This window comes from Mus pahari, chromosome 14, assembly GCF_900095145.1.
Source record: "Mus pahari chromosome 14, PAHARI_EIJ_v1.1, whole genome shotgun sequence".
Lineage (NCBI taxonomy): Eukaryota > Metazoa > Chordata > Mammalia > Rodentia > Muridae > Mus > Mus pahari.
In genome coordinates, this window is record NC_034603.1 from 4,393,065 (window position 1) to 4,418,169 (window position 25,105).

At 49.3% G+C, this 25,105-nt stretch overlaps 1 protein-coding gene across 1 annotated transcript in view; it reads left to right on the plus strand.

The window, feature by feature from the left end:
• Positions 1-25,105, plus strand: part of Slit3 (slit guidance ligand 3) — a 582,461-nt gene that overhangs the window by 480,116 nt on the left and 77,240 nt on the right. Inside the window, exons 13-16 of the mRNA XM_021213834.2 lie at positions 9,733-9,876; positions 11,354-11,517; positions 21,225-21,375; positions 22,639-22,713. Coding sequence (XP_021069493.1) covers positions 9,733-9,876; positions 11,354-11,517; positions 21,225-21,375; positions 22,639-22,713 — 534 coding nt within the window. The remainder of the gene's footprint in view (positions 1-9,732; positions 9,877-11,353; positions 11,518-21,224; positions 21,376-22,638; positions 22,714-25,105) is intronic.

Sequence of the window (25,105 nt, forward strand, 5' to 3'; positions counted from 1 at the left end):
GAGAGAGAGAGAGAGAGAGAGAGAGAGAGAGAGAGAGAGAGAGAGAGAGAGAGAGAGTCCCCTGTCTGCCCCTGTCTGTTCCTTGCATCTTCCTCTCTTCCTCTACTTCTCTCTCATTCTGTCTGGCTGTAGGCAAGCAAATCTGTGTTGAAAGGTCCCAGCCCCTTTGTGGCTCTTTAAGGCTGTTTTGTAGAAGGGCATGCCAGGGCTCTGCAAGGATCTCAGTGTTTCACAGATGGTGTTCTTTGCTCCTAACAGAGAAACTAAGTTATAACCACTACCAGGAGGCTGGTTAACCCTAGCCATTAATCCCCAGGAGAAAAATAACAATAGCATCTGCCTGGAGGTGGATTTAGGGGATCCTGTGTCCAGCCAGGCTATCGTGAGTGACCTTGAATGATAGGCCTTGAAAGAACAATGTCATGCCCATTTACACTAAGGAAAGTGGACTGGACATCAAAGGGCCAGCGTTGTGAATGGTGTGTATCAAGGATTCTAGAACAGCATATTTTTAAACAAAGGAAATATGTCTCTGCTCTAAGCTGACAGCAGTCGGTGGGGGGGTTATGAGCGCCCACCCCACCCCAGGCTGTGAAGGCAGTACCAGCTGAACAGCATCACTATGAGCAGATGGAACTGACTGGCTGGGGGGGGAAAGACAATGGTTCTCCCTCTGTGGAGACCAGGAGTTGACACAACTCAGGCTGGCAAGCTTTCCAGAAGGAACCCGCGGGCAGGGCTGGAGTCCATCATCTCTGCTTCTGACCTGCTGTTGAGCAGTTGGAAAGCAGGTCCCCATTAGATCAAATTCAGGGTTCAGCGGGCTGTAGATTGGATTTCTCCTCATCTGTCTGGAGATTGTCTGATAAGAAAGCTCTGATTAGAATACCCTGGTTGACTGGGTAATTTCATCTCCTCTGACGCAGAGGCAGAGCGTGGGAGTGTTGTCTCCTCCGCCCCTCCTCCCTCTCTCCTGAATGATTGATTGGTCAGTCTCTAGGGGAAATGTCCCTTCCATGCCTAGAGGTCCTGGATAGTCTCTTTTCTGGAACTTGTTGTGACACTAACAGGGACCAAGTGGATGTTTGTTCTTGGGTATTCTGCCCCTCCCTCCCTTCCTGACTGCTCTGGACTTAGCTGCCATCCTTCCAGCTATGCCCAGTTTAGGATGGACCCAGCCATCCCACTCTGGCAATTTGCTTACCATGCTCCTTGGGACAGACAATCAACACCAACAGTACAGTATCCTGGGCACGTTCAGAGACTGTACCAAATGGGTTTACACAGGCAAGCTTCAGCAGTCCTTGGAGTTGACCCTGAACTTGACATATTGTCTTCTGGATCTTCCCAAGAGCTGCATCCTTAGCTGAACTTATAGTGTCTCATATCAAATGAACCTCAGGGCTGCGCATGCACTCTCTCTCTCTCTCTCTCTCTCTCTCTCTCTCTCTCTCTCTCTCTCCCACACACACACAGCTGGCACTACAATCCCACCATGCCTTCTTCAGATGTTTCTGAGTAGCTAGGGTACCTCCCTGTAATTAATCCTAAACAGGTCCGGTTCAGTCCGGCAGTCTTCACTGAGTAAACATACATTCATTGTTACTAGTGGCTTCTGTTGTTGGGGATGTACGACAGTCTATCAGCTTCCTTGTTAAACCGGACTGCCAGGAAGGGAGTTGGGTGACAGAGGGAGACACCTGGGAAGCCATGGTTAGAACAGAACATGTCACCTGCTTGTAATCCTAACTACTTTCTCTCGACCCCCATGAGCTCTCGGGACATGGGAGGTGACAGCCGTCTGATCCGGTGTGGGCAGCCATCGGATAGGATGTAACCCAGAGGCCCCTTGTCTCCAAGGCAGAAAAAGCAGTCAGTATGTCACTAGAGCAGTCGTTTCCTTCTCTGATGGGCAGCTGTAAGCTGTGCTGTCACCGCTTTCCCTGGGGAAAGGGAGCATTCATTTAACACTCATTGATCTCATGGCATGGTCCGGAAAGTTGCTGGAATCGGGGAGCCATCAGAGATGCAGGCTCTTAAACCTGTTCCATGAGGATTTTTAAACCAAAACCAGACTGCCTTCAGCCTGGAATTAGTTAAGGCAACCCAGGCACCTGTTCAATTTTCTTGGAAGACACAGAACTGTTGGAGGTGCTTGAAGTTTGCCAAGCAACATGGCAATTACAGAGCCGTGAGCATAACTCCACTCCATATAGATCACATCCCCTCTCCACCACTTCACAGGCGCTTTCTAATATGCTGCTATCCAGGGCATCTAACAGCGATTGAGCACTTAATTCGCCCAGGATTCGTGCTAAGCAGTGGCAGATGCACAGGCTCATTTAATCTTCTTGACACGGCTACAAGGGAAGTATTTTGATCGAGGCCCATTTTACAGACTGGAAACTGGGGGTCAATTAACTTGGCATTGATCACTTATATCTAAGTTGTAGGGCCAGGAATCTAGGAGCCCTTGTCTCCCGAGACACAGAAATGAAGCTGGGTGTGAAGGAAAGAGTCCCCTCCTGTGACAGAAAGAGTTCCAATTCAGCAGTGCATTGTTAAAGGAAGAATTCTCCCCCTTCTTGTGAACCTGGCATGTCCTAAGAAAAGCCCTAAGTCCTAGAATGTTCTGTGTAAATGGTTCTGTCTTCTTGAAGGCTTGATTGGTCACCAGGTGGCAGTCAGGAAAGTGACCACCCCGATAGATGGGGGCCAGCAAAGTGACCACCCCGATAGATGGGGGCCAGGAAGGTGACCGCCCTGATAGATGGGGGCCAGGAAAGTGACCGCCCCAATAGATGGGGTGGAGCAGCAAGCAGAGCTAAAATAGGCAAGGTCACTCCGCTGCCTCACAGACCGACAGAACATAGCTGTCCCACTCTAGGCTCTGGGTCTCAGGCAAGGTCACTCCGCTGCCTCACAGACAGGACATAGCTGTCCCTCTCTAGGCTCTGGGTCTCAGGCAAGGTCACTCCGCTGCCTCACAGACAGACAGGACATAGCTGTCCCTCTCTAGGCTCTGGGTCTCAGGCAAGGTCACTCCGCTGCCTCACAGACAGGACATAGCTGTCCCTCTGTAGGCTCTGGGTCTCAGCTCTCCTCTGATTCTCTTAGAAAACCCCTACCTGAACCCTGTTCCTAGGGCCCTCCTGTGTCATTGGAGTGGATAGATAGGAATGTTTCTCAGACAGGCCACCGGATGGCGATGCTGTATGCTGAGTGCTTTTGTTTCATTTCCATCTGGAGTCACCATGACAACCCCGGGCCTGTGGCAATAGCATAGCCATTATCAGGAGAGAAGGAAAGTGTCACCTTTGCCACCTTGGGAGCTGGAAGGTTCCTCCTGTGCCCTCCTATGAGTATTTGGCATAACGTGGATCAGAGCATCCACTAACAAGCTAACATCCAGTAAGAGCCTGGCCCTGGCCAGAGAACCTCTGTGCTGTGGCAGTAGAAATCAGTCATGTCTTCTTCAGTCTGGCATCAGCAAGTTGCTGAAGGTCAAAATTCATTTCCCATATTTCATATGGGAGGGAGGCATGAAAATAGATAGTCCTGTTATACTTAGTGGATAAAGAAATTTAGGATGGCAGAGGGTTAATTCTAATGAAATAAAAGAGAAGACAGGCATATTAATGAGAGAAGGATGCCTGGAGATCCCCCAGCTTAGTCAGGGGTCCCTGATAGCTCCCTTAATTGGTCTCAGTACTAACACTTTATACCCATGTGCAAGTACCTCTCTAGAGACCATAGGACACTTTTAATGGCAAAGAGTCTTTATAACACTTCCTTTAAAAGTGTTTTCCCCTGAAGGAGCCAAAGAGAAGGTCATGCCGGAAGCCCTTGCTGCCATCTTCTCCTCCCGCGGTGTTGCTGCATGCTCTTGTTTGTCTCACAGTACCTGACTTGGCAAGTTCAGGAAAAGAAAGTTCACAATGCTGCCATTCTGGCTGGGTTCATCCCTGCCTCCCCCAGGCATAGTTCCTGGACGCGTTTCACCCCTTCTCTTGGAAAGCCCACTGCACTCTTTCTGGACACTGGTTTTCTGAGAAGACCTTGCATTCTCTGGCATCTGGAAGCTGGTCTTGGCATCTTCAGCAAACACTCTGTAGAGAGGAGGAGTTACGCAACCAGCTTTCCCCACAGACTTTGAGCAGGTGTGGAGAGTTTAAATACGACCCAGAATGATAGCTCTGGGCCCCTAAATCAACACGTGGCTGGCTGGAGTTGCTAAGGTGATTTTAATGCAATTTATCACTAAACCCAACTCCAGATGTTTGTCTTGTCCAAATCCTGCAGCAAAGGCCTAGGTGGATGAGATATGGGCAAGGGTGGTGGCTATCGGTGAGGCGTCCGTGGCCTTTGGAAAGAGACTATGCTCTTATTTACAGATCTCAATGGGCTCATCTATACCCATCGTCCACCTCCCCAACACCACTTGAACCCTGAACAAATGAGGCTGCACACTGCTACTAGCAGCAAGAGTGCTTGAGCCTTCTCTGATAGGCCAGACCAGTCCCCGAGCAGGGCATGAGTCAGAAGAACGGTTTCCATACCAGACTTGGGGTATTTCCTTCCCTCACTGAGCTCTGGCTTCGTTTCTCCTTACCCTGCCTCTCCTGTAGGCAGCTGCTTCTGGAAGGGATTATCTCCCCACAGCATTGTTACGTTGGGTAGTCGATGGGATGTGCGCTAATACCTCCTGACATAAAACATATGCGGAAGTCCAAAGTGCTCCAGCGGGCAGGCAGAGGCAGGAGGTGGTAGCATGTCTCAGCTAACGCGTGCAAATATAAACACACGCTATCTCGTGCAAATATAAACACACGCTATCTCGTGCAAATATAAACACACGCTATCATCTAATGCGCTCTTCTCCTCCCGTTCCTCTGATGGGAAAACACGGCTCTTCTTGTGTTATATTGTTGCCAGATCATCATGTAGTTTGATGGAGAAGCCTCAACCTCTACCTCCTCATAGCTTTAGGTGATTGGCGCCTTCCCTTAATGAGCGGATGGGTATCAGAGTAGCAGAATGGTTAGATTACCATTCACAGGTCAGGGACCGCTACTCAAAGTGAGTTTATGTCTTTGTGTCTCCCAGTGTCATCCGGCAGATGGAGGTAGCATTTACTATGTATGGTTACGGAGGATTAGATATTTGTAAGATGTCAGTACAAGTGCCTAGCGTGGATTAACCCCTCAGGTTAGTCCTCACACAGCTTCATCATCCTCTTGATAGTCACATGACTCTGAGTTTCCTTTGGTGTGATGGTCTGGGAGTCTCAAAAGAGAGTTGGGTTTTCTCTGGTAACACTTGTGAACAGTTGGGGGAGGGGAGGTCAGTGGTTTCAGCTGTGAAAGATGGCCTCTGGCCTCTGGGTGAACAACCTAGGTGTTGTCTCCTGCTCCTCTCAGAATGCAGTAAAGCTTCAGAGCGAGGAGACCCGTGAGCCACATGCACCGTCTCCCTCATCAGCACTTAGCCATCCTGGAACATAGAATGCCTGCCTCACACAACTACAAGATAAAGAAACTTGAATCAGTTACAGTGTGGTGAACATCCCAAGCTGAGACAGGTCTCTACTCCCAAGAGACAAGTGGGGTCGCCTAGACCCAACCAGATATCTGTCTGCCGATGTATACCCTGTCCATCTCAAGGCCAACAGAACTAGGCATGCACTGTAGATAAGGAACACAGAAGAGAGAACGCACATATGTATGTTAGGTAATGGATAGGAGATGAGCTTTGAAATCACTCAGGCTGAGGTAGCTTGACCAAGTCTGTCATCATTCTGTCCCTCAGTTTCCTCATTGTAAAAATGAAGGTGATCAGGATGCTCTTGTGTGGGAAATATTTGGTGCATGGGTGTGGCCTCCACCAATGACCCAGCCTTCTCAATGTGGTTTCTACAGACATTTACGTCACTGCTCCTCAAAGGAAGATAAATCAAATCAGATCAAACATTGTAGAGGTCTTTACTCCAAAGAAAGAGAATTAACTTATCTAGCCATCAAGAGAAGCCAATGGCCATCCTCTGATTGCTAAAGTCCAGTGCAGAGACAGTGTGAGCATTCCTAATCCCAAAAGCCATAACCTCTAAGTCTGTACCTTTTTGATCATCCATATGATACCACAGGTAGAACATTCCATACTTAACCTCATGTGACAGATCACAGTCAAAACAGCAGCATGCAAAAATCCATTATAGAAAATGTCCTCCAGGTGTTGTATATAAGGTGTATATGAAATGTAAATGAGTATAGATTTGGGTCCCTTCCCTAAGATCTTCCACTATACACACACAATATTCTAGTCTGAAATTCTAAATACTTCTGGTCCCAAGCGTTTCAGATAAGGGATGCTGAGCTGATAGTTCTTTTGGCTCCATCTTTTGGTGTTTTTTTTGAATGCCCTCATCTCTTTCCCATGGACCAGATAGCTCAGAGCTCCTTTGGTGGAAGCCAGACTAAGTTGAGTAGCTGCCAGTCCTCTTCCCCCAAAGAGAGAGGACAGAGACAGGCTGCTAGATCCTGCTGATGCTGAGGCTCCGAGGCCACCTCAGGGACTAATGCTCCGTAAGCAGCTTAATTTTATCTCTCACAACACCTCCTCATCACGCCCGGGGAGCTGAGCAGCTACAAGAGAATGAGCGTCCAGGAATCTGTGCCTTTCCCTGTCTTCTTTTGCCCCCTGCTTCATGAGCTCTGCACCCTGAGCTCCATTTCTTAGTGATTCCGCCAGCCTGGGTTGTTGTGATATTTCACCCCTTTGAAAGAACATCCCGTGCTGAGAGAGCCAGGAGCAATAGGAGACAGAGAAGCACCCAGATGAGCAAAGGAAGCCACGCTGGACCTGGTGGGCCAGGAGCATTGCCAAGATCCATGCAGGGTAAATACTCTCCAGGCAGGTCAGAGCTGCGCCTTCTCTGTCTCCAGAGTCATCATCTTTGTCTAACTCAAATGCTTCCCAATACCAAGCATTGCTGTGGGGCTAATGGATCTGGAACAAGGTGTCATGTCTAAACAGCCTTCTTAAGCCAGAGAGGTTCAAAAGGGACTTGTGGGGGTTGTGGGAGATACACAGTTGAAAAGAAGCTCCAGACTGTGGCAGAGAGCGCCATGTCCTGTCTGTGAATGTGTCATTTGAATCATTGCCAGAGGTTTTGGAATCTGTTTTCCAAGAAAAAGCAAAAAATTCTACTGTAGGTGTGAGAGTGGGTTGGGGGGGGGGGCGGGGTTGCATAAAATTTCTAACTTTTGACACATAGGAAAGTCTTGTTGTAAAATGTTAGGAAAGGGGGATCCTCAAACCATAAGTCATCCCGGTCTCTTTATAAAATAGTTTAACATTTCTGGCATAATGGTGCTCCCAAAGGCCTTGACTATCGACATTTAGAACGAATCATTTACCAGTTACTTAAAAAATAAAACACCCAGGCATAAGGACATATGCCTTTCGTCCCAGCACTTGAAAGGCAGAGGCAGGTGGGTCTCTGAGTTCAAAGCCAGTCTGATGTACAGAGTGAGTTCCAGGACAGCCAGGGCTTCATAGTGAGACCCTGTCTTGTAGGGACAGGGGCACAAAAAAAAAAAAAAACAAATTAACTAATAGATTTGATTTTTAAAATAAGGTAAAAGCTTGTATGTGAAAGACCCATTTCTAACATGGTTGTTTGGATTCTATTCTGTTCATATTGCAGCCTCATTCAAATGCCCCCACCTAGAGTGACCTTGACCACAGTCTAATACAGGAGTCACAGGAAATTGTTGGGGGGGGGTTACAGAGAGGGTGGGCAGATTGGCAGGGTAGATAAGCATTTATAAAGAAGCAGCTGAGCCCTCTAGGGACCTGGTTATCATAATTCCTCACAGTGTGCTCCCTGGATACTCCCCTGACCTTGCAAAAGCCCTCCGACGCTCTGCTTCGGTCTCTCTGCCTGTAACTGTGAGATGACGCTGCCCATCTGCCCAGGTTATAGTGAGAATAACAGGGGTCAAGAAGGCACTTTGGAAAACAAAGAATATTCTAGCAACGTGAGCTTTTTTTTTTTTTTTTCCACTCTGAGGCAGGAGGACATCTGTGGGGACCCTAGGGACCTTGCACGTTATTAGCCAGATTAAACAGGCTGTTCTTCTTCTGCTTGTCATGGCCACAGCTGCCTGCCTGCACCTGGATAGCACAGGGGACTGCAAGGAAAATGGACCTGCAGCAAGGGAGGGAAGGCTGCCACCCAGGAGCTGCTCTACCCTTGCTAACTCCAGTCCCTGTGGCCTATGGTTTAGAGATGCTGCTAAGGCAAGGGGACAGCTCTGAATCCCTGGTGATTCACCACCAAGGGAGCTCTGAGTCTGCCATAAGAAGTGGCATTTAAAAATTCAACATTCTTACTCTCCGGTTCTTCTCCCTCTCCTTCAAGAAGGCATGAGAAATGATTTCACTGTAGTTTCAAGGGCACAACCAGTCAGTCTAGGGCCATAAAGGAAATGCTCAGCCAAATTTGCTTGACTTAGCAGCGCTGCATTCTGAAACTTGTCTGTGGTGCTCAGAGCATCTGCTGGGCCAGTGTCTCACCTACTTCCTGTGATGTTCTGTGACAGAAGGGACAGTATAAAAAGCTATGATCATAGCAGAAAGGGCCCCAGTGGGTAAGAAAGTTGGACCCAAATCAGATCTATCTTCAAGGAGAGAGACCCCTGAAGGTGTGTATGGAGCTGGATATAGACCTAAAAAAGGATAAACCTTGGTAATGAAGGGGGAGATTGAAGAAATGGCATTTCTGTTACACCAGATTGCACACATGGCAAACAAGAAAACTAATAAATATCCTCAAGTCAGAGATTAAGGTGAGATGCAGGAAGGAATTGTCTAGGAGACGATAGGGCCCTGCTGAGGGCCAAGAGGGTTGGGGCAGCTTCCCTAAGGAAGGTGAGCGCGTCAGAGCAGGCCTCTCTGAGGAGATGCCATTTGAGTAGAGAGGCCATCTGTGCTGAAGGGGATGGAGAAAGGGGTTAGAGTGTGCCTGAGGGACAGCAGGTGACCAATAGGGCTGAAGGGTAGTAGATGAAGGTATGAGGTTATGATAAAGACAAAGTGTGTATGTGTGTGTGTGTGTGTGTGTGTGTGTGTGTGTGTGTTTGCTTGTATGTGCCTATACATGAACACACTTCTTCCTTGGGAGATGGTCTATAGCTTTTATTATATTTCCTATGAAATCAGTGATCTAAACAAGCTCCAGGGAGTTAGTTCTCTGAATCAAAAATTGCCCTGACTCCATCTACTAAAGCATTACAACAATTGTGCCAAATGATTTTTCTTCTTTGTGATGCCTGGAAGCTCTGAACTCTAAAGCGGAAAAGTGTAATGCTTGGCCCCACTCCCAACCTTTGTCCAAGGCTGCAGGTGCGAGGCCAAGTGCAGGTGCGAGCGAGGTGCAGGTGGGAAGCCAGGTGCAGGTGGGAGGCCAGGTGCAGGTGGAAGGCCAGGTGCAGGTGGGAGACCAGGTGCAGGTGCGAGGCCAGGTGCAGGTGGTGGTAGCTTGTGCAGCACAGCATCCACAGTGATGAGAGAAAATGGGGAGGGTCTGGGAAGCCCAGAAAGCAGCCTCTCTTTCTCTGGGCTGCATTAGAAACTCAGTGGATGAGGGATGGCCACTTTCCAGCGATACCAGCAGGTTGAGCCAGCCTTTGCTGCACTGACAGTGACCAGAAACCTCTCTTCTGCCCACAGCCTCCTCAATGCTAACAAGATCAACTGCCTGCGGGTGAACACCTTCCAGGACCTACAGAACCTCAATCTGCTCTCTCTGTATGACAACAAGTTGCAGACTATCAGCAAAGGGCTCTTCGCTCCTCTGCAGTCCATCCAGACCCTGTGAGTACACCACCCTGGACGTGGCAGACCCCTCCCACCAAAGCAAAGGCAGGAAGACAGAGGCCCTGTGGGAGGATTCCAGCTTTAGCAGCATGGCTGGGAGATGAAACTCAAAGCATTTAACTGTACCAAGCATTCGGGGTTGGTACCATTGGGGCCTGACTGTGGTGAGGTTTATCTCACTTTCAAACATGTAAGCCTCACGGCACAACCCAGGATCACCCCCAAATTTAATGTGAAGAATCCAAGGCACTGAGCGATTGAAGCGTTAACTCAAGACCACAGCTAGAGGTCTGAGATGGGGGCTGGAGAGGTGGCTCAGAGGTTAAGAGCACTGGCTGTTCTTTCAGAGGTTCTGAGTTCAGTTCTCAGCAACTGCAGGGTGGCTCACAACCATCTATACTGGCATCTGATGCCTTCTTCTGACATGCATGAAGACTAGATAGATAGATAGATAGATAGATAGATAGATACGGCTAGTATGAAACAGGATGCTGGCAGGATGTGCAGGCTATGCTCCTGATTACAGTAGCCATGGTAGTGTTCTAAGCATTCCCTAGCTCTGTGAGGAGCCACCCCCTCCCTCTGGCAACTCCCCACACCCTGCAAAGCCAAGCCAAGCCGCTAATACAGGCTTTCTGGGGATGCCTTATACACACACCCAACCCCTTCTTCCCAAGCACTGCTGGTGTGTGTGTGTGTGTGTGTGTGTGTCCCGCAGGTAAGCAGATCACCTGGGTGCATATCTCACTCAAGTCTGTGGGCATCACAGTCCCAACCACAGATTTCAGCGCCAGCCCCAGGCCTACAGTGAGCCCGGAGGTCTTCTAGAGACCCTGGAGGTCATTTCATCTGGCACATTTCCTTACTAGTGAGAGGCAAGAGCCAGTACAGAGTGAGGACAGCTGCTTGGTGTCGAATGCCCACCACGACCACATGTGAAGCTCTGCACTTAGCGCTCAGAGTTGTCCTTACTGCTCAGAGGAGGCGAGGCCCTCGGCACTCCCGTAATAGTGAGGGCAGTGGCAGCAATGCCCACTATTATATGTGGAACTCCCGCCATAAGCCTGTCACCGTGCCAGCTGCTTTATGTGCCTGGCATCACCAAGCTTGGAGAAATAAAATGCATGTTGCTGTAAGTGTAAACTCTAAAGCTCTCGGCTTGCATTGCCCATCAAATTCCAGCATGGGTGAAGTGGAGCCAGACAGCAGTGGGTCCTGCCCTGAGAGGGGAGAACCGGGAAGCTGATTCCCCAGACCAGATGTTGGCAGCATCTGTGCTGCCTTTAGCAGACAGCTGGCCTCACACCATTTCTGTTTATCCTCTCTGAAAACGGCACCCCTGCCCCCTCCAGACCTCCTGGGACAGTGAAGAAAGGACCGCACACCAGTTTGCTAGGGCCCAATATAAGACAGGGTGGTGGCGAAGCTAGGTACCACGGGTCACTCCGGATTGACAGCCCTGTCCCTCTTCCAGCCACTTAGCTCAGAACCCATTTGTTTGCGACTGCCACTTGAAGTGGTTGGCTGACTACCTCCAGGACAACCCTATCGAGACAAGCGGGGCCCGCTGCAGCAGCCCACGCCGGCTGGCCAACAAGCGCATCAGCCAGATCAAAAGCAAGAAGTTCCGCTGCTCAGGTAATCAGGTTATGGGAGCGGGGCCCCACATTCTGACTCAGAGTACAGCAGCCCCAGAGAGGCCGGTAATCCAATCTGGGGGACAGTGAGCGCTGTAATGGCTCCTCGGGAGCTTCTTTGCAAATTAAATTGGGGAAATTCAGTTAGTCCTACAGAAAACCAATTACCTTATGGATTTAAAATAAAACACACTCACACAATAAAAGCATGGGGGAGGGGTGGGCAGCTTGGGAGAAACAGAACCCAGACACAGTTGCTCCTCCTAGATGGAGCTAGATGGAGGGAGGCTGGGCAGCCTTGCACACGTGCACTGGAGAGGAGACCAAGATTTATTTTGTCGTCTCTGAAGCAGATTCCCCAAATGGCACAGAAATAGATACAGCCCAGGCCGGGCTGCAGCCAGGCTTTGGTAACGGCTCTCAACCATAATAGGTTAGGTTACAGGTCTCACAAACACCTTCCCCACCTCCTTGAAGCAGATGGCTGCTCTCTGGGAAGAGGCAAAGCTTGTGCTCCCGTGCCCAGCTCTGTCTAGAGACTGCCTTCCCCCCACGTTCACCCAGGAAGGATTTAAGACAAACAGCAAGAGACTTCTCAGCCCACCTCGGAAAGAAAGGTGGTCTCCTTCACCAATGGCTGCACGGACTAGCATTTAGACATCATTATTATTTTTCTGTTTTTCTATCATAAAAAGATCAGGACTGTGCTCACCCTGGCTGATAAACAGACAGCAGGATGTACCAGATAGAATGAGCCAACCCTGACAGTGTGTATCTTGACGAGAACCGTGCTCCCACCCATCTGAGGGAGTGCTCAGTCAGTGTGTTTTCCCAAGGAACAATACTGGCCATCAGAAGGCCAGAAGACAGATCTGAGCTTTTTGTATCATGTCCTTTATCCCTTAAATCAAATTCCGTCATGTGTGTCACCAGGATGATATACTCGAGATTTTTATCTTAATTTACCTGCAGAAGCGAATACCTGGAGAGGGTCTAGAGAGATGCAGGGACTTTGTGGTAGTAAGAACACTCGTTCATTGCCTATTTGCCTCTTCCGGCATAGTGGTATCAGTGAGCAGACATTTTTCGCCTGTGGGGAGCACTGTCCTGAGTGATCCCAGTTTGATTTGCTTCTTCTAGTAGCCACTCGGAGTCATCAGGTGAGACCCCGCTCTAAAGCAGAGAACTGAGGGCTCCAAGGTGAAGGTCACCCTCACATCACAGTCAGTAAGCAGTAAGGAAGATCAGGCTCTATAACTGCTCTATTAATCTAGGACAGCGGGTGATCCAGCTACGCTTTTTACTTAGATTTCTCTCTAAGTCTGGGGACACCTCTGGGTAGAAAGTCTAACCCCAGTACCAGGCGTCACCCATAGAACACCATCCCTTCCCAGTGCTGACAACTACCCCTGGCATTGCCTCCTTCTTCTCTGCCTACTTGGGGCCAAGTTAATTAGCTTGGCCAGTCAGTGGTTCCCATAGAAAGGGCTGGAGGTCAGAGGAGGGCAGAGAGCTGCCCGCCAGCCTTGCCCTTCAGTCTCCTGCCAACACCCAGGACCTCAGGTTGAGTCTAAACCCTAAGGGGTGGCAGAGGGACAGAGTCCACACTGGATCCAATGAGTGTCCGCATCATGGCAGTGACCTAGCTTTGACTGAGACTGGGACAGGCAGCAAGGTATGGGTGACATATACAGAAAGAGCAAAGAGCAGGGAACAAGAACTAGACAGTAGAACTAGGAGACAGTTAATTAAGCAATTGGTTTTGAAGCTAGCTGGGCCAGTGTCTACCTGCCCGCCTTGGTGTTTACAGGACCCTGGCTTCCTGTGAGGGACAGAAATAGGTGGAAGAAAGGAAGAAAGAGAGAGGAAGGAAGGAAGGAAGGAAGGAAGGAAGGAAGGAAGGAAGGAAGGAAGGAAGGAAGGAAGACAGACATGTCTTAAATTGACTTTGTGTAATATCATTAAGAAAAAAATGCCAAGCAGCGAGCCTGTTGGTGTAGAGGTAGTGATGTTCAGAGCCCACCTGAGCTTAACTGAGTATTTGGTGTGCTCTGATGTAGCTCTTCTGTAGCTGTGCGGGAGGAGCAGAGGGATTACAATGGCTTTGAGAAATACCAGGAGCTGTATCTACCTTGGCCTCGAGGAGACACAGAAACCATAGACCTGAAGATTTGTGTTTCTAGGAAGCTCCAGAAAGGGGAGGGGGTGAGGGGTGGCAGGTGACATGGACTGAAGCTGACAGATAATAACTCTGCGTTTTTACTTTCCCCGAAAAGCAGCCCCCTTGAAAAGACAGCTGATGAGATTAGGAGCCAATTTGAGGGCTGCTCCTGCAACATGTACAGCCCCTCCCTGGGTAGGGCGTCTGGCTTCCCAGCCACTTCGCTCTGCCGCTCTACCAGCTGCATCCACCAGCCTGGACCAAGATCCATTTAGAGGCGGATGCTGCCCGCCAGGGGTGATCTAGCCATCAGATTAAGTCCTTCAGCACAGACCCCACCCTCAGGGTGCACTTGGCAGCTAAAGAACACTGCCTGCCTTCTTTCACGCTGTCTTTTCTTTTCTTTTCTTTTTTTTTAAGAAAAAAAAAAAAGCTGCTTCCCCCTTTTTAAAAAAAAAAAGAGAAGAAGAAGAAGAAGCTGTTTCTATGAAAAGTATAGGACTCTTTGGGTACAACACAGGGCCACTTTAGAGACCTCAGAGTTAATCCAGTCCATTCTACAGAGAAAATGAGACCCCAGCAGAAAAGCCCTAAGTTCAGGCTATCATTTTCTGGGCATGACCTAGAATGCTATGATGATTCCTGGTATGGAAGATTCCAGATCATTTTACCTTTGGGACTCTCCATGTCCCTTTAGAAAAGCAAAGAGAGGGCCAGAGAGGAACTTTATAAATTATATTTCCTTTGTTTAGAGTGCATGTGTGTGTGTGTGTGTGTGTGAGAGAGAGAGAGAGAGAGAGAGAGAGAGAGAGAGAGAGAGAGAGAGAGAGAGAGATCAGAGGACAGCTTTCAGGAGTCTGTTAACTTACTATGGGGCTTGGGATGGAACACAGGTCACTGGGCCTGGCAGCACCTTTACCTCCTGGCTCATCGTCCCAGCCACCCAGGGATGTCCTAAGTTTGTGAAATGTGCCCTACTCCTACCAAGGCCCTCACAGGAGACATCGTAGAACCAGAGTGTTCACAGAGCCCTGGAGTTGCAGGTGCAGCGGAGCCCACATTGCCATTAGTAGCTGTAGTCTATCAGATTGGGATAGAGAAAGAGAGGTGAGTGGGGCCAGGCATGGGTGAACGCTAACCGGACCATTAATGCACACAGCCCACACAATGCTAAGCTGCTGAGCATGCAAGCACCTTGTCAATGAAGACAGTCCCCAAAACTATGGTAGAGGAGAGTGACCTGCCCCTCCCATCAGAGGCCGCGTCCAGCAGATGATCAGAGTCATGTGGCTGTGGCTCCATTTCTTTGAGATATGCACAGCTCTAGCCTGATGCCAAGTATGGAAAAAATGTCACCTATGGAAGATGGAATATAAAGATTGAGTCTAGCCGGGCATGGTGGCGCATGCCTTTAATCCCAGCACTCGGGAGGCAGGGGCAGGTAGATTTCTGAGTTCGAGGCCAGCCTGGTCTACAAAGTGAGTTCCAGGATAGCCAGGGCTACACAGAGAAACCTGTCTCAAAAAAAAAAAAAAAAAGATTGAGTCGATGGCTTGCAAGATTAATAGACTGAGTCTACCTAACCCTCTCCCATGATTCCCAGCCAGAGAAGGGATCTAGAAATCAAAAGAAACCTAAAATTAGATGTCTTACTCTGAGGCTAATCAATTGATTCTCTGGCCCTTTCCTTCCTTCTCTCAGTCTGACAAAAGCCCATTGTCAGAAGCCAGCCTCCAAGCACCCTCTATGCATTGGCTCTTCCTGTGACACTGGTCTCAGACCATAGTGACTACAGGTTTCTCCTTCTGAGACCCATGGTCCCACTGGGGCTCTGTGCTTTGCCCAGCTGAGATGCGGTTGCTTTTCATTCTACAACTCCCCCTCTACTGTACCTCAGACCAGCTGAAATGATTGGCTATCGGCCCAGGGGGCCAGCAGACCCTGCAAGGTACCCGGAGCCTCTCGAGTTGTGGGATGTTGAAGGGAGGTTTTGCTGGAGACAGATTATGCTGTACTAGACCAATGAGAACTACTTTATTTAAAGGGAATAATGGACTGCCATGGGGCCCTTCAGCTGTGGGGTCAGTCCTGTGTCACAAAGCATAAGGAAAGGTTTTGCTGAATTTTGTGTCATATCAGATTACATAGTGGGGTGGGATGGGACAGAATTTATAGGCTCAATCCTGGGTTAGTATGTAACTGGTGTGTCATATGGATATGAGTGTGTAAAGGTTTCCCACCTTGTCCCTCTTTGCTGCTGAGTCTCCCTGGGGCAGGGCACTGGGAGGTGGGGGGCCCTGTCTTTGGCAGGATCCAGTGGATCGCACTCCTGGTACTAATCACGCTCAGTGGGGGCCTGCTCTGGCTTCTGCTTCTCCACGCTGCTTCCTCTGAGCGCTCCTGTCCTCTCTCTGATGCTGCTTCCTGACCTTGACTCTGACCAGTTGCCGCGGGGCTTTCCTTTGTGCTTGATCTAACCATGTGGTGGAACGATGGAAACGGAACATGGTTCTGTCAAGCACCGCGGAAAGCATCGCTCTCTCCTGCAGCATGGCCCGCCGCCGCCACCACCACCACCACCACCGCTGGACTCCTCTCTGCTCTGGATCACCGCGCCTGCCAGACCCACTTCTCCCAGTCTTAACTCCCAGAGGGAAGGGGGTGGGAATCCTGAAGGAGTCGGGTACATGGTGACAGGAGGTTAGAGAAACCCACGGGGCCGTGCTTCGAGTATCCACATAACTTAATGAAATGTAGTCACTCTGCTCCAAGTCTGGTCTCAAGGGATCCTCAAGTGTGACAGCTAGGTTCCTACTTCCCACTTGAAGAAGACAAGTATACCTAAGATACATGCCCCATGGTTTCAGGGAAAGACCCAGTGGTTCTCTAAGTAGCTACTAAGTGGTAGCTAAGGCAGAGGGTGAGTCGCTCATGACTTTCACCATTCGTGGTGTGCATTTCATTTGAAATGAATGTAGGTAGAGAACGGGTAGAACAGACGTGGGTCTGAGACGTTGAACTTGAAAGGGGGCTCCTTCTGACCCCAGCTCTCACTCCTCATGAATACTTAAATCTAGATCCTGATGAACCCCAATATCCAACCTGTTCTCTTAACCTTGGACCATAGTTAACATGGAAGTGTGGGGCTCTTCATCTGGTGCCATTTCAGAGGCCCAGAGAGGTCTGTGCAGACACCGGCTGTCTCTGACCGCAGAGGGATCTTGGCACCGTCTCTTTAACTTGTGTCTTGATAAATCCTGGGCCCAGCATAAATAGAAGACTTGGTTGTCATTTTTGTGCTGGAGTCCGTATCTTACTCCAGGAGCTGAGGTGGACACAAAGCCATACTGAGCAGTAGGAGCCAGAGTCTGTGTCCCCACCAAGCTGTGTGACTTAACTATCTCTTCTCTGATTGTGACCCAGAGGGAGGCCCCAGCCACTGATGACTGTCCTCTTGGTCTCTCTGAACACTGGAATGTATACTTACCATCATCACCCTTATAGTACTTTAGATTCCATTTTACAGATAAGGAGATTGAGGCAGGATATTAACTAGCTGGTCAGGGTTATCTAGCTCCCTACTGGCTGGGCTTTACCTTCATGCTATTTAGCTCTCCCTTGTCTGAACACTCATTGCCTTGAAAAGACTTTTCTTTTTAGAAACTTTGACTTGAATTGATGGTGAGTTAAAGATGTTTCTCATACTCTATTCCCAGCTTCCATCTCTTCCTAGAAATGACTGGAGTAAAAAGGAGAGAAAGCATTGTTCAAGTGCCTTTTCTTCTCCAACAGGATCATATAAGATCTCATGGATACAAGCAACCCCTCCTACATAGAGAAGTGTCCCTCCCCTCCTTGCCAAGGGAACACTTTTAGCACTGCCCACATCATGCCAGGGCCAGGCCCCGGGGAGTGAATACATGATGGTGCCCTTCCTCGGCATCTCCATGATGCTACGGCAGCAGGCTTATGGCTGCACCATGGGCCTCTCCCTCTGCTTTCAGGCAGGTGACTGAGCTGCAGGGACAGCTTCCTGCCCAAATGATAGCCATACTCCTTCTAAAACAACTAGTGTTTCTCAACCACAGGTGTCTGGTTCCCCCCAGCCCGGCATAGGGATGGGTGTCTGTGTGTGCGGTGTCCTTGTTTCTGTCCACCACTCACGACTCCACTTGTCCATGTTCCTTCCTCCTCAAGCTGATAACCCCTGACAGGCCTTTGAACACTCCCACCCCTTGTTCTTCCTCTCATCCTAGCCATCTTGGGGATGCTTACGATAGAGGAGGAGAACTCTGGGTATAGGCATTGTATCCCCTACTGACCACATAATGATAAACATGTGACCTCTGGTCCACATGCTGGCTGCCGGAAAGCTAGTGCCCACTGGAGCCAGCCAACATCAGCAGCTACCCTCTCTGTGCCCCTTACTACTTCTGATCCTAGACCAGCCAATCTACTGGCCTTCTAGATGCTCCACACTGCCCTCCCAGAAGTAGATGCAGGACAGGGATATATAATAACGTAAAAAATAAAATGAAATCATTGCTGTGGATTTTAACCTTTCATCCAACCTCTATCTATTAAAGTCTGTCTCTGATTATGTACTGTGTGTTATTGTTCTGAGATGCCTGCAAACAGGGAGAGGGCTACAAGGGCAGAGGCAGGCAACAGCCTGGCGATGTGAGATCCGCTCTCTCCAGCTGGGGTTGGACTTTATGGCCTGTCTTCTAATCCTGCGAGATCCCGCCCACCTGAGCTCACCCCCAAAGAGAAAGAGCTGAAACCTGTTTCAGTTGGTTCTCTCCCCCAAAGTATTTCTGGCAGTGACAAATACGCGTTGAGATTGAAATTGACTTTTAAAGCTCTGGAAAAGTTAAAAATACTTTTGGGTAGTTATGAGCATTAGGCATAACAAATGGCTCCGAGGAACTCCGGGTAGCTTCCGTAATGAAATATGAAGTGACGGAGGTGGCATTTCGTGCTGGCTCTGACTGGGAAATGAACTTTTTCGGTTATGTACATACGCTGTTATTAACATTTCTGGTTCCCACTCATATAAAATATCACTCTCCGACCCCCTCGTTATTACAAACCAGGGCAATAACAAAAACAGCAGGGGAAAATACTGGAGAGAACACATTAGTCCATCGAATCTAATTGCAAAATCATTTCATTAAAATGGGTCAGCGGTTCCACGGCAGAGGCCCGCCAGTTATAACCTAACGATACTACTGAGAGTGATTCCCGCTAACTACGGGCTGCTCTCACCTTGATTAAAACGAAAATGCATTTAATAGGCGGCCGTCCCCAGCACACATCTGCAGGCTCACGGTGAAGTGCAAACTGGGCTCCCTCCTGTCTCTCTACCTTTAATCAGCAGTCAGGGTTCCTCTGTTTTGCAAGTAGAGCATTACAGACATGTTCTGTAGGAAACATAACCGTGCACATTCAAAATGCCCCCCTACAATGTCACCATGAAGCTCCACCAACAGGACCAGGATGTGTTTTTATGGGACAGGAGCTGCATATAACCTAGCACTCTGATGCATCTAAAGAGGAATGATGTAGGGTGAGTGTACAGGCATGGAAAAAGAGACATACATAAAACACTGCACCAGGAGGCTGCTGTAAAACTGTGAAATCCATGCGTAGGTTCTGTTCACACAAGTCTAGGGGTGCAAAGAGGGGTGAAGGAGTTGGGTGGAAAGGTAGAAGAATCAAAGGGATACAGCCAGACTTCTGACTCCATGTTCCTGACCTCATGAGAACGAGTGCCCCACTGATTGTGTCCCCAATCATCAGTGAGCCCGGGAAGATATCTGACAGTAGAGGACGAAAGAGCAAGGGGGAGGCCATTTGCCTGCTACCTTGTCATAGCTCACCGGAGGAGAGACCCAGCCTGCCTCCACCACCTCAGACTTAGTGGCTGTTGCTGGAGCCATGGGAGTAAAGGTTCAGTCACAAAGCACACTCAAGCGTCCTGGCATTAGTCACTGGGTCTTTGAAAGCTAGCCCTAGTGCGTTTGCCTCACACCAAGAGCCCCAGAGACCTTAGGGTCTTCGCCTACAAAGTCAAGTGCTAACCTTGGGGGCTAAGAGGAATGATTCGAAGTTTGGCAAGTAGCAGCAGGCCGCTGGATCAAGTGCAGTAAATGTCAGCTCTGACACCAGCTCCACGGGTGTTTCCATGGCCTCTAACTGCCAGATGTTCCGACACGATCTAGGAAGCACAGGAGTAGAATCACATGCTCGCACACTTAGCTTGTCTTTTTCCTGGAGACGTTGCTTTACGCTCATCTTTACACAAATCCTGGAGAAATAGGAGCTCAGAAGCTACAAAGCCTGGAAGATGTACTGCTAAAACATGGGGACTACTCACACCCTGTGTTGTCATGCCGATGGTTCAAGCCATTCACCAAATGCCTGGGGTCCGTGCCCTCAAATACCTCAGAGATGCACACAGGTTCCTCAGGTGCCAGCGGTGTCCCACTTGTGCCTTACACAAATGTGAACTGAGCTCACATTTTAGTACCTAGCAGTGTGCCAACGGAATGAGAGTGTGAGAGAGTGCATAAGGCCAGCACCCACTGTTGACAGGGAGAGCCACACACCCTCCCTATGGGCACTGACATAACTCTTGTGCTCACAGAGGTGTGTGGCTGGCTGCCCTCAAGGGCATGCCTCAGAGACATCAGACTGTCACACCTGTTGCCATTACAGAATGACCTTGAAATTTTGAATGGAATGACATTTTGAAAATAAATAAATAAATCTGAATCCCAACTTCTGACTGGCATCAGTGAGAACTTCCTCTCTATGCAGAAGTCAGATCTTACCCTCAGATGTGTTCTCATTTTCATTGTGTTTAAGAATTGGATTCATTGCCAATATATTTTGAATATCTGACTTTTCTTAAAACAAAACAAAGAAGGCTCAGGCCAAATCCCCAAAATATCAGAGCTGTGGCCTCCGGATACCCTCGTTGCAGTCAAGGTCAGACAAGACACCAGTTGTCATTTAACACCAGATGAGTATCTGGTCTCCTTTACACGTTGTCTGCAAGTCCAGGAAGACCTCTAAGTGTGCTCTCAAACCTGCCCTCTGGTAGCCCCCCCAAAAGTCCGACCTTGATCGCAAGTCTGTAGATAGTAAGCATCATGGAGCCAAGAAATGGCCTGCAGGAGTAGGCTGCATCTGTGTCGGTGTCTTGCAGTAGTTCTCGGAACATTATTCATCTGTAACATTCATCAGTTCTGAAAAGGTCCATGACCCACCAAAGCACAAGAGCCCACAGATCTGAAGCCTGGCTTCTTGGAGGCCAGCAAGTGATAAATGGCCAAAGACCACGAGGGGTGTGGGGAGTGCAGCCATCAGCTTTGCCTGTTATTGTAGTTCTTCCCAAGCCTGTGCATTACACCCATGCACACTCACACACACACATACATGCACACATTCCAACTCATCCAACTCCCTCACTCCCCACAACTTTGAACCTGGTGCCTGAAAACCGAAATGCTGATGACAACCCCCTCTTTGGCTCCATATAGGCTCTGAGGATTATCGCAACAGATTCAGCAGTGAATGCTTCATGGACCTAGTGTGCCCTGAAAAGTGCCGCTGTGAGGGTACCATTGTGGACTGCTCCAACCAGAAGCTAGCCCGCATCCCAAGCCACCTCCCTGAATATACCACTGACTTGTAAGTCCTACCTCTCTTTATATATTTGAGTTAGGCCAAGTAGGGTCTTCTGTGTACTTGACTGAGAAGCAAGACACCAGGAATATGCATGCAGGTTACTTGCGAGTATAGTCCGTTCACCGGTTCTATGAATGATTTCTGAACACCCACTATAAAACCAGGCGTTGCTCTAGGCTTACATTTCTGCAAAGTAAATGCACCTGCTGTCCCTTAGGAGCTTATAGAATCTCCAGAAAAATAGATATTAAATAAAAATTATTACTAGGCAAAAAAAATGCCTAAGATGATTAAATGTATCTGAATCTCCTAATAGTCCCTAGAAAGGGACGATGACTTGTTCAAAAACTGGCAGAGGTGTAAGGGCAGTCTGGCCTTACCAATCCATTACCCCACTGGTTAGCAGGTAGATTGAGCCGATGTGGCTGGCTAGGTGGATGTCCCCACTCTTCTTCAGTGCTCCATGTGCATACCCCCTAAGTGCCACACTTGGCTACAGAGGATGACTTTCCCCAATAGAACCTCCAAACAAGCTCTTAAGACCTGAAACAGGCTAAACTAAAACTTGAAGCATGTAAGAGGATTTCGCCTGTGGTGCTAAACAGACCTGATAGTTACCTCACCTCTGTCCCCGCCAGCCCCACTGAGACCACTTCCCTGCTGTGTCAGGGGAGACGGGGACAGGGACATGGTGTCTCCTTCTATACTTCAGAAGGTCTAGAAAGCGACACAACACAATATTCCTCAAGACTCTTGGCACAGAGTGAGCCCTGGATAGAGCGGCAGACTGACGGCTATCGTTGCTTTCTCTGACTACTCCAGCCATTGGAGGGCACCGTAGCACGGCTCTGAGCACACAGGGACACTGAGGACAGAAACCTGGAGCTGACACAAGTAGTCAGGAACGAACTGCACAACTTAGGCTCAGGAGACCCTGCGGAACCATTGGCACCCCGGAAAAAATGGAGGCAGATCCATGGTCTTTGTGTTTAAATAGTAATGGTTGTCTGTGCACAGCATGCAAGACCCACTGACCCATGACGGGGAATGGGGGGAGGGCTACGGCTTTGTCTCTCTTCGCCCTTCCCCATCCACCTCTCTTTACCGAGCCCCTCACCTCATTCTGAAGTTTTTCAAGGTTCTCTTGAACTTTACTGACTGTGAAGTTCGGGCAGAGCTCAACAAAGGCCATGTGAGGAAGACCCACAGGTAAATAGCACAGGAGGTGCCTCACCTCAGCTGAGTGTCTTCTGCCTTCCCACACAGGCGACTGAACGACAATGACATCTCTGTGCTGGAGGCCACTGGGATCTTCAAGAAGTTGCCCAACCTGCGGAAAATGTGAGTCAGGCTGGGGAATGCAAAGGCCACCTCAGCCTTCCTGACCCTTCACCTGCCACTCTTGCCCCTGGACCTCCTCCTGTCCCCTGCTGTGCCCTGGACTGGAAGTCAGGGACACAGCACAGAACAAAGCAAAGCTTGGTTGTTGCTGAGTTGTCGGTTACAGGGAGATTGTATATCCCATGGCTCCTTGACTCCTACCCTTGCTCCCTCTACTTGCCCTACCCCCAGCCACGTTCAGCATGCATCTCAGGAGATTGTAGGAGGGACTTGGAGCAACTGAGTCGGGATGTCTGGGACCCAGTGATGTTTTGGTGAGGTCTGCATGGGAGAGATACGTCAGAAAGGAACCCCCAGCTACTTCTAGTAGATTTGATCACAGAGTTCCCTGGTCTGAGTGGAGTCTGGGCTTAGGCAAAGGACCCGCATGCTGTTAGTGGCTTCTATAGTGCATGGCTGCTTGTCCCAACCATCTTTATCCCTTACTTGGAGTTTAGGCCAAGTCAAAAAGCCAGCAAGAGGATATTGTTTCCTGTGATAGCCCTTGGCCTTGGCCAGGGCTGCTGTCCTACCTCAGGGATATCAACTTCTTTAGTCTTCCTTCACCCATCTGGTGCCAGCTTCATGTCCCATGCTGAGCAAGTATGGGAGCGATGACTAGGAGATGTTCAATGACCTCTCTAAAGCCACATATTGAATACATGTCAAAACTGTCTCTCAGACTTGGGCCCACCTCAGTCACCACAGTGGCTGGGCTTGTTTCTATTTCACCTTCCTGAGTGTCCCTGCAGAGGTCCCAGCACAGAGAGCCAGTCGATTCCTCAGACACATTTGTTTTTAACCTGCCTTCCCACCACACCCAAATCCCACATCTACCAGCCTCACAGAGGTGTCTGTTTCTTCAGCAAGGCAAATGTGGCCCATCATTACTTACCAATCTGTATATGCTAACTCGTCTCTGTACCAAAACTCTGAAATCACAATTTTTCATGCTGTTTGTATCATTTACACACTTATCATAGTGGAAAACCTGCTCACCCCAACATGTGTCCCTTAACTGAGGCTGAACACGGCGATGCTCTCTGCCTTGTGGGTTCAGCTCGCACACTGGAAGCCAGTTTCCACTTTGTGGTTTATCCAGTGGCATGTGCTTTGCAGTTTTGTACTTTTTGGCACCAACTTTGGCCCAAGCACAGTACTGGTGCACTGTCTAGATACTCAGAGCCTGAGCCAGTTGCACTGTGCCTCGCTGAGGGCACACATGCGGGAGAGAAGCTCCCTCCATTGTTCAGGCATGAGCCCAGCACTGCTGGCCATGAATGCAATGTTGATGAATCAATAGTATAGTAAATACAGTGTCTCCGAACAGAAGCACTCACAGAACAAGCCTATCATCGATCAGTTGATGGAAATGCCATGACCATGGGCTCACAGGAGCAAGCTCCTCCAGGAGCAGCGATTCAGTGTGTGCTCATTCGGTGTTCTTGGCGATGTAGAATATAACAATCATGAATCACGAGGACTACCTGTCGCTCCATATCTCCTGTTCATCACGCTTCTACCCATCAGAGCCCTGCAGACAAGGGAACAGATCCCTTCCAAGCCCTCGGCAGCTACTCTCTCAGTGGCACGACTCATGTATCCATGCCAACCATAGCCACTGACTTGGCCACAGGCCCCTGTAAGTAAATCTGTGCTTGGAGCAAGAGATGAGCTCTCTAAGGGAGTCACTGAGACCAAGGCACATGTAAGGCTGAAGAGGTTTGTGGCTATTGCTGTGGCCCAGGTACCCTTTGGTTTCCACCTGTAGACAGATGTGGAGGTGAATCTAGACATGAAGACAGTTTCGAAGCAAATCAAACTGCACAAGGACCTACTTACCCAGAAAACAGGACCCCGGGAATCTTTGCAAAAACACACTCCTTACACACACCGTTTAGGGGAAAGTCACACAGATTGTGTTCCCACTTGTGACAGAGATGTGAACACAGAGAAATATTGCTATAGACAAAGGGAAACAAGAACACAGATATGCAACGGGAGAGAGCCAGTCCCCGTCCCCAGCCACATGCCACAGACCTGAGCATGGCCAAATGCAAACCCAGATCTCAACCGAAGGAAATGATGCTGCTTAGTTAACCCGTGTTTGCCATACGGGAGTGAAGGTCGGGGGTGCCAGATATTCCCCACTGCTCCAGACGGGCTACGCGTTCCTGGGGGCTGGGGTGGACTTGCAGGCTGGCCTGAATTCACCTGAGCTCAGGGCCAGTACTTATCAGTACCAGCCAACCAGGTAAGACCCACGCAGGGTAAATCCAGCCCCAGATCACCAGCTGCAGCCACTGTCAAGTGAAGTGTCATTGTGCCCCAAATCAGTCACTACCCTACTCCC